This window comes from Rana temporaria, chromosome 2, assembly GCF_905171775.1.
Source record: "Rana temporaria chromosome 2, aRanTem1.1, whole genome shotgun sequence".
Taxonomy (NCBI): domain Eukaryota; kingdom Metazoa; phylum Chordata; class Amphibia; order Anura; family Ranidae; genus Rana; species Rana temporaria.
The window spans coordinates 466,135,067-466,151,133 of NC_053490.1; the positions used below are offsets into that span (position 1 = coordinate 466,135,067).

Consider the following 16,067-nt stretch of genomic DNA (forward strand, 5'->3'; position numbering starts at 1 on the left):
GAATGGGCCCTTGACCTTCTCCCTACAATCCTTTTTACTCATACCTCTGCTGGGCAAAGTTCCTTGCTACCTCCCTCTATTCACTTATTAATGCATTAACCCCTTTCCAACCAGCCGCCGCAGTTGTACTGCGGCAGGTTGGCTCCCCTGGGCAAACTGATGTAACTGTACATCGGTTCGCCTTTTGACCACTAGGTGGCGCACCATGATGCCGTAGCCGATGCGAGTGCCTGGCGGGCACGATGACCGCCGCGCACCCGCTATCACTCGTGACAGAGCGAGAACCGGGATCTGTGTGTGTAAACACAGAGATCCTGGTTCTCTTTGGGGAGAGCAGAAAGATTGTGTGTGTGTGTATACTAAGTATGGACACCAATCTCTCTCCTCCCCTAGTCAGTCCCATCCCCCCCACAGTTAGAACACACCTAGAGAACACAGTTTACCCCTTGATCGCTCACTAATGTTAACCCCTTTCCTACCAGTGACATTTATACAGTAATCAGTGCATTTTTATAGCACTAATCGCTGTATAATTGTCACTGGTCCCAAAAATGTGTCAAAAGTGTCCAATTTGTCCACCGAAAATATCGCAGTCCTCATAAAAATCGCTGATCACTGGCATTACTAGTAACAAAAAATAAATAAATAATAAAAATGCCATAAATCCCTATTTTGTAGACGCTATAACTTTTGCGCAAACCAATCAATATATGCTTATTGCGTTTTTTTTTTAACCAAAAATATGTAGAAGAATACACATCGGCCTAAACTGAGAAAAAAATGTGTTGTTTTAAAAAAAAAAAAATTGGAATATTTATTATAGCAAAAAGTAAAAGATAATGGGGGTTATTTACAAAAGGCAAATCTACTTTGCACTACAAGTGCAAACTACAAGTGCAAAGTGCACTTGAAAGTGCAGTCGCTGTACTGTAGATCTGAGGGGGACATGCAAGGAAAATATAAAACAGCATTTTAGCTTGCACATGTTTGGATGAGCTTCCCCTCATTTCAGATCTGCCCTCAGATTTAAAGCGACTTCACTTCCAAGTGCACTTTCAGTGCAATTTCAAGTACACGTTGCACTTGTAGTTTGCACTTGTAGTGCAAAGTGGATTTGCCTATCGTAAATAACCCCCATTGTGTTTTTTTTCAAAACTGTCACTCTTTTTTTATTTATAGCGCAAAAACTAAAAACCGCAGAGGTGATCAAATACCACCAAAAGAAATTTTGTTTGGGTACAGCGTCGCACGACCGCACAATTGTCAGTTAAAGCGATGCAGTGTCGTATTGCAAAAAATGGCCTGGTCATTGAGCAGCCAAATCTTCCGGGGCTGAAGTGGTTAAGTGTATACATCAGTTTGAGAGCTGCCAAATGGTACAGTATAAATGTAGGCAATCAAATATAAAACACAATGATAGTGCCCTTTATTTTTGATCACTTTATTCCTATTACAAGGAATGTAAACATCCCTTGTAATAGGAATATGCATGACAGGACCTCCTTACAGTGAGATATGGGGTCAATAAGACCCCACATCTCACCTCTAGGCTGGGAAGGCAAAAAAAAACAACTATCACCGCTTCACAGCCGAAACGGCGCAGTTTTTTTGAATGCAGAGGCCGGACGTGACGTCATAACATCGTGCCCGGCCTCCGACGATCATAGAGACTTCGGCGACCATCTGGTCCGCCGGAAATCTCTGTGATCTACATGCGTGGGCCGGCGGTTCCTATCACCGACTTACCGATCGCACAGGTGAGTCGGTGAGGTCGGTAGAGTCGGTAGAAGCACCGGAGGGCGGCGGGAGGGGGGAAGTCCCCTTTTGCGCCCGTAGGAACAGCCGCTATGATCATTCCTATGGTGTAGGGAATCGCCGGGTGAAAATGCCGATATCTGAATGATGCCTGTAGCTTCAGGCATCATTCAGATATAGCCCCACAAAGTACCACAAAGCCCAGGACGTCATACGACGTCCTCTGGGCGCCAAGTGGTTAAAAATATATTTATGCTACTAGAAAGTGTCCCATAGTGCAGTGTGTTCTTCAACTGAGTTCTTACTACTGGATTGCTAAATACTGTAGTATTGGAAGATATTGCAAGTGGTTGGGAAGCCTGGCTAGGTCTGTATCCTCTACAGCCCCCATTCCTATGCCAAAGTTTATCTGTTTGTATACAAATTCTTGTAAAAAACTTTCTGTTGACTTCTAGTAGGAACAGCAGCAATCTTAACTAAACCAATTGACGAACTCCTAATTTATCAATGGCTCTGCTTGCATTTCTCTAAGGTCAACATTCCCAATATTGACTGGAAAACTCCAATATTCAATGCTTGTGTGAGTGGCAGCACAGCCTGTGTGAACCTACTTCTGCAGCATGGAGCCAGCCCACACGCAGTATGTGATGTAGCATCTCCAATACACGAGGCATGTAAAAGAGGTAACCATTTACAGTATCATCCTTCCTTTAATAGCTGTCAAGATTGTGTTTATTACTGAGTTTTTTTCTTGAGAATTCCCTCTTCGCATTAACCACTTAAGCCCCGGACCTTTAGGCAGCTAAATGCCCAGGTCAGGTTTTGCGATTCGGCACTGCGTCACTTTAACAGACAATTGCGCGGTCGTGCGATGTGGCTCCCAAACAAAATTGACGTCCTTTTTTTCCCACAAATAGAGCTTTCTTTTGGTGGTATTTGATCACCTCTGCGGTTTTTATTTTTTGTGCTATAAACAAAAATAGAGCGACAATTTTGAAAAAAATTCTATATTTTTTACTTTTTGCTATAATAAATATCCCCCAAAAACATATATACAATTTTTTTTCCCTCAGTTTAGCCCGATACGTATTCTTCTACCTATTTTTGGTAAAAAAATCGCAATAAGCGTTTATCGATTGGTTTGCGCAAAATTAATAGCGTATAGGGGATAGTTTTATTGCATTTTTATATATATATATATATTTTTTACTACTAATGGCGGTGATCAGCGTTTTTTTTTCATGACTGCGACATTATGGCGGACACTTCGGACAATTTTGACACATTTTTGGGACCATTGTAATTTTCACAGCAAAAAATGCATTTAAATTGCATTGTTTATTGTGAAAATGACAGTTGCAGTTTGGGAGTTAACCACAGGGGGCGCTGGAGGAGTTATGTTTCACCTAGTGTGTGTTTACAACTGTAGGGGGTGTGGCTGTAGGTCTGACGTCATCGATCGTGTCTCCCTATAAAAGGGATCACACGATCGATGCAGCCGCCACAGTGAAGCACGGGGAAGACGTGTTTACACGCGGCTCTCCCCGTTCTTCAGCTCCGGGGAGCGATCGCGAGGGGGCGGCTAGAAACGAATAGCCGCGCCCTCATCCCGGATCGCTCCCTGAGGCTTACCGACCGCCGCATGTACCGGGGGGGTCACGATCGGACCCCCGACCCGCAGAAAAGCAGCGACGTGCGGGCACGTCGTTCTGCCTGTCCGTTCCATTTTGCCGACGTATAAATAAATGCGCTGGTCGTTAAGCAGTTAAAGTGTAATCTTTTTGAAAAGGCTAATATTATGTAGTGGGACAGTCAGCGAGATAATAAACCAATATTACCTGTCCCCATCCATTATGCTTTTATGTACATTTCAATACTTTATTGTGCTCAATTTTTCTAATTCTGATTGCTACTATTTTAGGTGTGTCTATGGAACACTTGTATATGTAGACAGGTGCAGTCTACTTTCTCCAGTGCAGGTGGCACTCAACCGCAGCAGCATTGCAAGAGGAACATTGTCCCTCTATGGTTTCCAGGGTCACGGGAAAGCTATCCAATTGAATATTGCTGACTCTAGCAGCCATCTTGGGTCAGGCAAAGCCTATTTAAGGCCTGGCTTGGTGCAAATTTCGCATGTGTGTAGGGGACAGGTTAACCGTCTGACAGAGACAGTAATTTGCAGCAGGGAGAGGTTCCTGAAGACTAGGGAAAGGATAGAGACATGCCATTCTACCTGGAGATCTTTGCTTACAGGTCAAGTGTTGCAAGATTAAAGCCCCATACACACTATTAGATTTTCTGCAGATTTTTGTCTTCAGATTTACCAAAACCATGTAGTGCAAGGGCCTTGCACTACGTTTTTTCACCTAGGATGCATTAAGGTGAAAAAACGCGAAGCTTTACAACCCCTTTAAGAGTTTCAATATGTATGCAGTCAGGCTGCATACATATTGAAACTCTTAAAGGGGTTGTAAAGCTTTGTGTTTTTTCACCTTAATGCATCCTAGGTGAAAAAACATCCAATGCTTACAAGTCCCCCCGTTTACTTACCTGAGCCATCGAAAGTTCCGCTTCGTGAATGCGCTGGCTTCTCGGCTGGGCTTCTCGACTCTTCTCGGCTCATTCATTGGATGATTGATAGCAGCGCAGCCATTGGCTCCCGCTGCTGTCAATCAAATCAATGATGCGGCGAGCCGGGGTGGTGGGGCTGAGTGATACAGTTGGCGGCTAAGGCCACCGACTGTATCACGGGAGCGCGCCCGCAAGCTAACCCCCTTGGGAGAGAACTTCCCAGAATGGGAGTTAGCTCTTGCGGGGAGGAGCCGAGACAGCCGCCGAGGGACCCCAGAAGACGAGGTTTGGGGCCACTGCACAGTGGAGGTAAATATAACGGGGCAGATCCACAAATTTCCCGCGTCGTATCTTTAGTTTGAATCCTCAAACCAAGATACGACGGCATCTGGGTTTGATCCGACAGGCGTACGGCTTCGTACGCCTTCGGATCGTAGATGCAATACTTCGGCGTCCGCTGGGTGGAGTCTGCGTCGTTTTCCGCGTCGGGTATGCAAATTAGCTTTTTCCGACGATCCACGAACGTACGCGCGGCCGTCGCATTCTCTTACGTCGTTTCTAGTCTGCTTTTTCCGGTTAAAGCTGGTATTTTGCGGCGTATAGATAGACTTGCCATGTTAAGTATGGCCGTTGTTCCCGCGTCGAAATTTGAAAAAACATTTTTTTGCGTAGGTCGTCCGTGAATCGGGATGGACGTAAGTCATGTCTAAGTTAAAAAAATGCACGGAGGGAAATTTCGAAACGGAGCATGCGCAGTTCATTCGGCGTGGGGACGCGCTTCATTTAAATGAAACACGCCCCCTAATCGCCGATTTGAATTCCGACGCCAGAAATACACTACGCCGCCGTAACTTACGGTGCAAAATCTTTGAGGATTTGAAAGAACGGCAGGTAAGGTATGGCGGCGTAGCGTATCTCTGATACGCTGCGCGGGTGAAGATCTATGTGGATCTGCCCCAACATGTTTGTTATTTTTTTTTTTCAACAGGAACCTTTACTAACCCTTTAAAGCGGGAGTTCACCCATTTGTGTTTTTTTTTTCTCTTTTCCCCATAGCTGGATGCTCGTTTTGTCTAGGGGAATCGGCTATTTGTTTTAAAATATGATCCGTACTTACCCGTTTTCGAGATGCATCTTCTCCGTCGCTTCCGGGTATGAGTCTTCGGGAGCGGGCATTCCTTCTTGATTGACAGTCTTCCGAGAGGCTTCCGACGGTCGCATCCATCGGGTCACTAGTAGCCGAAAGAAGCCGAACGTCGGTGCGGCTCTATACTGCGCCTGCGCACCGACGCTCGGCTTCTTTTGGAAAATCGTGACGCGATGGATGTGACCGTCGGAAGCCTCTCGGAAGACTGTCAATCAAGAAGGAACGCCCATTCCCGCAGCCCATACCCGGAAGCGACGGAGAAGATACATCTCGTAAACGGGTAAGTACGGATCATATTTTAAAACAAATAGCCGATTCCCCTAGACAAAACGAGCATCCAGCTATGGGGAAAAGAGAAAAAAAAACACAAATGGGTGAACTCCCGCTTTAAAGGGTTAGTAAATGTTCCTGTTGAAAAAAAAAAATAACAAACATGTTGGGGCAGATCCACATAGATCTGCACCCGCGCAGCGTATCAGAGATACGCTACGCCGCCGCATCCAGCTATGGGGAAAATGTGTTCTCCATGGGTGAACCTCCGCTTTAACGTTTGACCTCATATTATATGGCTTTGGTAAATCTGAAGACAGAAATCTGCAGAAAATCGAATAGTGTGTATGGGGTCTAAGAGTTTGAGTTTATCCACCAAGAACAATCTATATGTATGTGTATGAAATACAATCATAAAAATATGTATCAGTTAGCATGTAAACATGCTAAAAGCCAGCCAGTAACTCCAGTAACTTTTTCATTGTTGATAGAATAAGGAGTAGGTAAATGTCCTCACTGTGACTGTGACTTCTCTGGGAAAATCCTCCCTTTCTTCCTGTCCCTGTTGCACTCATACAAGAAATGGGGAGAGTCTATGGGAGGGAGTAAGGGCTGATTTACAGTGCTTTGATCCTTTAAGAGCATTTTGCGTTCAGATTGCTCTTCCGAGAGGATTTGACAAGCTGTGGAGAGGCATTGTATTGCCAGCTCACCACCTTCTTTAACCCTTTGAACCCTGTAATGAGCCCCAAGGCTTTGACAACAATAAAAACGTGGTCAGAAATATTTATTTCTTCACTCTTCTAATTTCTTTGTCCACAATTGGTATTTTTTTTTCTGTAGCTGCAGACCATGAGGGAACATCTCACCAAAAATGACACAGATACACCATGACAGAGGCTCTAACCTTTTAATGCACTACCGGTACCAAACATACATCATAATAAAATGTTTTGGCTGAAAGTGGAGGTCCACCCTAAAAATAAAAATTACATAAAAATGCAAAAAAAAGAATGTTTTACTTACCAAAAATTGTGGTTGCTAGGTAGATCTTCTTAATCTGCCTCTACCCAGTCCGCGGCTGGTTGTCCTCTTTGCGTTGTCTTCTGGGAAATGGGGCGCGCTGTCTTCTAGGAACTGTGTGTAACCCAGAGAAGGGATACATCGTATCGACATCGTGGGCGCCTAGGACAGGTACGTGTCCTTATTAAAAGTCAGCAGCTACAGTGTTTGTAACTGCTGATTTTGAAAAAAAAAATCGCGGCTGCACCTCCGCTTTAAGTTTGTAGCACGGCCCCCTTGAGGACAGCTTGGGTTTACCTGCTCATCTGCCCCACCATGACCCTGTGAACCTTCCAACCCACCTGACACTCTGGGTTCAGACATCTTTAGCAAGCACCTTTAAATGACACGTCACACAAGTCAATATATCTGTATTTTCTCAGCTTTTACTGGAATAAGCAAAGTAATAATAATTTACAAAAGGGAAGGGCAATAGATCACTCGAGTTCTGGATAACAGCCCAGACTCGGTTGAGGAATTCCCCCAAAAGACAGCTTAAGAACAGTTTAACAATGGGAGGATATAATACACAGGTATGTACAATGGGATACCACCTGAAACATGACCGTAGGACAATAAAGGGTTAAACGTTGAATGCAGTTGATTACACTTTAAAGGGAAGACCTGGGCCGGCCTATTCAACCTTTGAATCCTAATGAGAGATCAGACAGAATAAGGACTGTGTAAAAGGTAACAACAGCAATGTCCAATGTGCAGGCCTGATAGTCTTTACCGACAGTTGGAAAATATCAGTTACTGACAGTTAGATAATATCCAATAAGGCACAGTGATAAATTAACAGACTGACTGGCTTAAACAGGCTAATGGTACTCCTTGAAATGGTTGTACGTAAAGGTGTCTATGTACAGTGTTCAAATAGGATTGGCAGTAAAGTGTTCCCATAGTAAAGGTGTCTATATACAGTGTTCAAATAAAGTAACCAAAGAAAGATTGTAGAAGCTGGGTAATTGTCCTCTCACCAACTACTGAACCAAACTAGATGCCTTGCAGACAGCCATCCAGGAAAAGACGCTTATGGAACCGCCAGCGATGATGCGGAATGTGGATGAAAGTGATGTTGAGCAGCTAAGTTGGTGCTGTGTAGATGTCTGACGAACAGCAAGCAGAGTTGGGCCTTCAAAGGCCGGTATGGAATTACTTGGACACTGCATGGTAGGCCGCAGCCTCTCTATCCCATCACGGAGAGGTGTGCATTGCGCAAGGCCCAGGAAGAGAGAGCGCGGGGCTCCGGTCTCCTTTATAAGCTTTTCCAGAAGTCTCCTTGACTGGTAGCAAGGATCCCTGAGATGTGTAGTCCCAGTGTATGGTTAGGCAATGGAATCACTGGTCAGAAAGACTACTAATTCCACAATCCATTGGGTTGGTCTCGCAAATATGATGACAGTCACTGGAGCCCAGCATTAAAGAGACATAATTACAGGTAGGGAATAATGAGTTGGTCTGAGATCACATAAAAAAAGTTCAACAAGGATTTATTTTAGGAGATCGCTTAACACATGTGTAATTAAGGTGTAAAAAAATTATAAATGTGCCACTTTAACCACTTGAGATCCGCGCTATGGTCGAAAGACATCCACAGCGTGGCTCTCAAGTGCCGGGTGGACGTCCCTGGACGTCCTGCTGTTGTTGTTCCCTGTGCGCGCCGCTGGGGGCGCGCAGCGGGGAAACAACGTGCCCTGCGCATCGCTCGGGAGCCGATGCGAGTGCCTTGCGGCCGCGATGTCCGCCAGACACTCTCGATCGTCGTAACACAGCAGGACGTGGAGCTCTGTGTGTAAACACAGAGCTCCACGTGCTGTGAGGGAGAGAGGAGACCTATCTGTGTCCCTTTACATAGGGACACAGCATCGGTCACCTCCCCCAGTCAGTCCCCTCCCCCCACACAGTAAGAACACAATGAGGGAATACATTTAACCCCTTCCTCACCCCCTAGTGTTAACCCCTTCACTGCCAGTCACATTTATACAGTAATTAGTGCATTTTTATAGCACTGATCGCTGTATAAATGTGAATGGTCCCAAAATTGTGTCAAAAGTGTCCGATGCGTCCGCCGCAATATCGCAGCCCTGACAAAAAAAATCGCAAATTGCCGCCATTACAAGTAAAAAAAAACAAACATAAATCTATCCCCCATTTTGTAGGCACTATAACTTTTGCGCAAACCAGTCGCTTATTGTGATTTTTTTTTTTTTTTACAAAAATACGTCGAAAAATACGTATCGGCCTTAACTGAGAAAAAAAAATGTTTTTTTTTTAAAAAAAATTGGATATTTATTATAGCAACAAGTAAAAAATATATATATATTTTTTTAAATTGTCGCTCTTTTTTTGTTTATAGCGCAAAAAATAAAAACCGCAGAGGTGATCAAATACCACCAAAATAAAGCTCTATTTGTGGGGAAAAAAGGACGCCAATTTTGTTTGGGAGCCACGTCGCACGACCGCGCAATTGTCAGTTAAAACGACGCAGTGCCGGAAGCTGAAATTTCGCCTGGGCACGAAGGGGGTTTATGTGCCCAGTAAGCAAGTGGTTAAATCATTTATAAATATGTAGTCTACTTACAGAGAATGTAGTGTTGCACTAGCCTGGCATCTGCAGGACAGTGCAGTGATGATGTCAGCATTCCCAGCTGTATTGCATCACAGTGTACTTTATTATTGCAACCTTGGCAATTAATTCTTTCATTACATCTCCTGACCCTGATGCTGTGTACATTTCACAGGTTGTAACATTGCATGAAGAACTAGCCAGAGTTGCATTACTACCCATTTTCCCATTGAACTGCTGTGTTCCTCTGCCAGTACAGCTCCATTAGCAGAGACATAAGTCTCCAAGAGCGATAAAGAGATGACATAAAGGGCAACTAATTGCTGATACAGCCAATATAAGTTTGAATAGTGTGTTATTAAAGACAACTTACCAGGTCTGTGCTGCACAGACCTTATTACTTTAAAAGGAGCTCTGTCCACGTCAGTGATTTTATTTGAAGCTGCCAAGTAAATGGAAAGAGTTGACTCCTGTTTCTCAGAAAATGAACTTCTTTTGTTATCATGCAGCTCTCATATTAAACATCTTTGTGACATGAGCTATATTCAGAGCTTAAAAGGAGAAGTGTAGCAAATGGAGATTAGTGAGAGAAAAGCTGCAATTTTTTAAATATACTCACCTTATTATACTTTATGTTGCCACAAGCATACAATGAATCCTCGGATTGTGAGTAACGCGGTTAACGAGCGTTTCGCAATACGAGCACTGTTTTAAAAAAAATCCTGACTCGGTTTGCGAGTGTTGTCCCCGGGCCTTTCCGAGTGTTTCCTAAGCTCTCCGGCACCCCCCCACCTCTGGTCACATGCAGTATTGCATGCCATAGAAGACAAGGGGCTAGATTCAGGTAGCTGCGCTTGACGTTACGGCGGCGCAGCCTATCGTATATATGCTACGCCGCCGCAACTTACAGGAGCAAGTGCAGTATTCACAAAGCACTTGCTCCGTAAGTTGCGGCGGCGTAGCGTAAATGGGGCCGGCGTAAGCCCGCTTAATTCAAATGTGGAAGGGGGGGCGTGTTTTATGCTAATGTGTGATGACCTGACGTGATTGACGTGTTTTACGAACGGCGAATGCGCGGTCCGTGTACATATCCCAGTGTGCAATGCTCCCAAGTACGCCGCAACGACGTATTGGTTTCGACGTGAACGTAAATTACGTCCAGCCCTATTTTCGCGAACGACTTACGCAAACGACGTAAAAAATTCAAATTTCGAAGCGAGAACGACGTCCATACTTAACATTGGCTGCGCCACCTAATAGCAGGAGCAACGTTACGCCGAAAACGCCTTACGCAAACGACGTAAAAAACTACCGCCGGGCGCATGTACGTTTGTGAATCGACGTAACTAGGTAATTTGCATACTCTACGCCGAAAGCAACGGAAGCGCCCCTAGCGGCCAACGTAATATTGCACACAATTATACGCCGCCGCATTCAAGTTACGTCGGCTGAGAAAAGCTATTTTTTAGACGTATCTGCCTTGGAGAATCGGCGTAACGATACGCCGACTTGAAAATACGGCGGCGTATCTGGAGATACGCCACCGTAAATGCTTGCTGAATCTAGCCCAATGCGGAACAAATTATTTTCGTTTCCATTTACTTCTATTAGGAAACTCGCTTTGATATGCAAGTGCTTTGGATTACGAGTATTCTCCTGGAACGGATTTTGCTCGTAATCCAAGGTTCCACTGTTCCTCCCTAATTTGGAGGGACTGTTCATCTTTTAGAACCAAATCTGTCAGTACTGTTTTCCTCCCCAGTTGTCCCTCTTAACTACCAAAAGTGTTATGCCATATGAACCCTCCAATGGTCCAACCTCTGAATTTGGTATCTTGACAAGCCAGTATAAAGGAAATGTAGTGGTAAAAAATTAAAACCACTTGTAGGTATAACCAGTTGTTGTAGGCAATTTAATCCTTTGTGGTCTGCTAATTGGAGTTGTATATAGGAGTTTGTCCTTTGCCTAAAGTTTTTGTGTTAAAGTGGAAATCTATGATATCACTAAATAATCCTTAAACTGCCCCCACCCCCTTTCTAACACATGTATTAACCTGTAGAAGAAAGATGCATATACTTACCTATTCTCAGGGCGCTCTGGTCTGGTCACATGTGGCATCAAGGGAGAGAAGGGAGTGCCAACAACTAATGACCCATATTAAGCCTATCTGTGACGTCACCTCTCAGGTAGTCCAGCAGTTGTCAGAACTTTCCCTCCTCTCCCCTGTGGCCAGGGGAGATAGAGTGACAGGAACGGAGTGTCCTAGAAATAAGTACGTATATGAATCTTTCTTCTGTTGGTTAGTTAATATAGGTGTTAGAAGTAGGGTGGGAGCAGTTTTAAGATTAGTTGAACCTGGACAGACCGTGGAACTCGCAGGATTGGTTGGATTATCCATAGTCACTGTACTGGGGCTTCTAGATCAAGAGAGGCCGGAGGCTCAAGCAAGAGTGGAAGCAAGTACCATTTAACTCTGACCTCCTGGAAAGATCGATAGGAGATCCACCAATGGCCGACCATAGCACTCAAACATCATAAAGAGAACCAGTGGTCTAGTGCATGGTATTGTAGGCTCACACCAGGACCCCCATATGTTGGTGCAATCTGTCTTAGTGCCCTTGTTTAAGAGTTTGTAGCATCCCCATCAGGGTGAAATTGAAAAGCTCACATGCTTTGTTGCCCTGTGCATGGTAGGGGGTGGTCTGTGACTTTCTGGTACCACCTGGTGGTCTGTGACTTCCTGGTACCACTTAGGCCTTGTACACACGATCAGTCCAAACTGATGAAAACGGACTGAAGGCTGAAGTCTGATGGTCTGATGGACTGATGGTCTGATGGTCTCATGTGCCTACACACCCACAGTTCAAAATCCGATCGTGCTAAAAAAAAACGAAGTTCAATGCTTCCAAGCATGCGTCAACTTGATTCTGAGCATGTGCAGGTTTTGAACCGATGCTTTTGCATACTAACCATCGGTTTTGACCGATCGGTCATCAGTCCATCAGTCCGATTTCAAAGCAAGTTTTAAAACTTTGGTCTGAAGGACAAAAGTCTGATGGGCCATACACACGGTAGGTTTGGACTGATGAAACTGAACTTCAGTCTGTTTTCATCAGTTTGGACTGATCATGTGTACAGGGCCTAAGGCTGCACAGTTTGGACATAATCACTGTCTCACACTTTGGACTTGGTAATGGCAGCTGGGGCAAAGTGGTGGTGTAGGCCACAGGGAGAAAAAGAGCCTTGTGTAGCTACGAGGAGGTAACAGATACTGTGGAGACTGGATACCTGGTGACACTGAAGGGAATGGGATCCGCATTCTTGCTTGTTCAATGAAGGCGAGAGCCTTTTGAAGAGCTGAAGTGCATTGTCTAAGGAGCCACCTGATCTTCACCAGAGTGCTGTGTTGGCGGGGTGCATTGCTCCTTTCTAGGTCAGATGGGCACCTAGAAGGCATGGTAATGGACCGGTCTGAGGTACGACTCCCAGTTGGTAGATGGGTACCTGCTAGTTGTCTCTGAGTCTGAGGTTTTTAGCGGCTGGAGGCCTAGAAGTGACTAGCAGGTACAGTGATGGGTTATGCCGATTGGACCTTGTGCCCCAGAGTGGTGAAAATACTGGAAGTGGAAGTTTATAAATAAAAGGTTAATGTGTTATTATGTTTAATTAATTGCGTGTTATATATATATATATATATATATATATATATATATATATATATATATTTGGTTAATAAAATGGCCGCTTTGGCCAATTTACCCCATTCAAGTCTTGTGTGGTTATTAGGGGATAGGATGGTGTCATGGTTAATAGTGTTGAGCAGAATACGCCATATTCGATTTCGCGATATATCTCGAATATATAGTCGAATATTCGAGATATATTCGCTAAATTCGAATATTCGTGATATTTTATCGAAATGAAATGATTGCGAATTTTCGCTATTGCGAATGCGAAAATAATTGCGAATTTTCGATAACTGCGGTAGGAGCACTCTGATTGGCTCAGAATATTCGTGATATTTTATCGAAATTTCGCAAAATGCGAATGCGATATTGATGGCAAAATTTCGACAACAGCGCTAGGAGCACTCTGATTGGCTCAGAATATTCTTGATATTTTACAATACAAAATAATTGCGAATATTCGGCAAATGCGGAAGGAGCACTCTGATTGGCTCAGAATATTCTTGATATTTTACAATACAAAATAATTGCGAATATTTGGCAAATGCGGAAGGAGCACTCTGATTGGCTCAGAATATTCGTGATATTTTACAATAGAAAATAAAAAGTGTTTTGCATTGGTGGTGATTCTTTACTCTATCCATCTGTCACAGCCGTTTGTCAATCAAACACCTTGAAGATTGAACACGTTCATGCTGCATGCTTTGGACTTTTTTTCACTTCACATATCAAAGACATTTTTATGAAAGATTATTTTTCTATTATTGGGACTATATTTCTTTATATATTTGTTTCACTGTGTATTTCACAAGTTATTTGCGCTTGCTTATTTTATAATTTGCCCACATGTCTTGTCACTAGACATATTTTTTATTCTTGTAGAGCGACTCCATTTTCTGTCTTGTATTAATTTATGTTGTATAACATTTTTGAGTTGCTGCTGTATTCTCCCCTTTTTTTAAGGTATGCGCAATTTTTTCCTTCTTACAAAAAAAAATTATATCAAACATACAATTATTCATAACAGAAACATACACAAAGCCCCCCCCCTTTTGCATCAGAGACAATCAGAGTTCTCCTACCACAGTTATCGAAAATTCGCAATCATTTTCGCATTCGCATTAGCGAAAATTCGCAATTTTTTTTTTTTTATATTCGGCAACATAAAAGGATCGCCTCAGCTTAGCTACTCGGCCCAGGGTCTCTAATCATACCAGCAATGCTTTTAGACGTCGATAGGATGTGATCTGTTTTAAAAATAAAATTGAAAAAATGCGAATATTCGGAATTGCGAATATTCACCGCGAAATTCGAAATATATCGCGAATACTCGAATATGCCATATTCGAGCCGAATATTCGCAATACGAATATTCGTGAGCAACACTAATGGTTAATAACATAAGCCGTAGTTAATACCATAGTCATGCAGCATTGGGGTGATGGGATCACTAGAAGTCTCCTGAAGCACTGGGATTTTGACTACAGAGGGAAAGTTTGGAGAGTACAGGAGACACACAAGTGAAGGGAAACTAGATACAATCAGGGGTGCTCAGAGAATCACACAGATACTCGTAATGAGTTGCTGGCTGGAGCACACAGGGAATCACACAGGTACTGATTGGAATATAAAGAGTCACAGAGGATCGCTGGAGTCAGGAAAACTAGGGATACTGCAAACATGCTGGGGTCACAGCGGATCACTTGCGACATGTTTAGGAAGTCACTAGGAAACACAGGGAACTCAGCAACCAGTGTGGTGACCCAGTGATCGAATGCCAAGCAACACCTGCACTGGCACTTTAGGGCAGAGCCTGGCCACCGTGGTTGAGGTGCCAGGGTCCGCTTATAGGCTGTATGCCAAAGGACTTGTTCATAGACATGTGCACACTGAAATATTTTGTTTCGGAATTTCATTTTCGTCCGAAAAATAAAATTTATTTTACTTCCCAAATTCATTTTTATTTATTTTGTTTCGTTAAAAAATGCATTCGTCCGAAAATCCAAATTAATTAAGGTCGAATCTGTCATCGAAGGCTTATGGTGTCTGTTGAATGTTCTAAGAAGATTTGACGAAGCAGCTAAACTGTACGACGCCGCAATCGTACATTTCTGGTCGAATGCTCCGCCCACAAGCTATAGTAGAATTCTAATGTTGTCTGACTAGTAATAATTATATTTATTAATTATTATTACTAGTCAGCCAACATTAGAATTTTTCTATAGCCTATGGGCGGAGCATTTGACCATAAATGTCTGCTCGCCGCGATTGTATGTTTTTATAATCTTAATATCTCTATAATGTCGAATCTTTTCTTTCTATGTCAAATCTTTTCTCTCTATGTCGACTCTCTTCTCTCTATGTCGACTCTCTTCTCTCTATGTCGACTCTCTTCTCTCTATGTCGACTCCCTTCTCTCTATGTCGACTCTCTTCTCTCTATGTCGACTCTCTTCTCTCTATGTCGACTCTCTTCTCTCTATGTCGACTCTCTTCTCTCTATGTCGACTCCCTTCTCTCTATGTCGACTCCCTTCTCTCTATGTCGACTCTCTTCTCTCTATGTCGACTCTCTTCTCTCTATGTCGACTCTCTTCTCTCTATGTCGACTCTCTTCTCTCTATGTCGACTCCCTTCTCTCTATGTCGACTCTCTTCTCTCTATGTCGACTCTCTTCTCTCTATGTCGACTCTCTTCTCTCTATGTCGACTCTCTTCTCTCTATGTCGACTCTCTTCTCTCTATGTCGACTCTTTTCTCTCTATGTCGACTCTCTTCTCTCTATGTCGACTCTTTTCTCTCTATGTCGACTCTTTTCTCTCTATGTCGACTCTCTTCTCTCTATGTCGACTCTTTTCTCTCTATGTCGACTCTTTTCTCTCTATGTCGACTCTTTTCTCTCTATGTCGAATAATCTTCGACTAATAGAGTAAAGGATAGGCACATTCAACTGCAGATTCGATAGACACAGAGCACTATTGTCACCGTCATGTCGAATCTTCTATGTATA

At 43.5% G+C, this 16,067-nt stretch overlaps 1 protein-coding gene across 1 annotated transcript in view; it reads left to right on the forward strand.

The window, feature by feature from the left end:
• The window catches only part of LOC120927772 (ankyrin repeat and SOCS box protein 9-like), an 87,990-nt gene that overhangs the window by 66,297 nt on the left and 5,626 nt on the right, over nt 1-16,067 (forward strand). Inside the window, exon 4 of the mRNA XM_040338674.1 lies at nt 2,288-2,438. Coding sequence (XP_040194608.1) covers nt 2,288-2,438 — 151 coding nt within the window. The remainder of the gene's footprint in view (nt 1-2,287; nt 2,439-16,067) is intronic.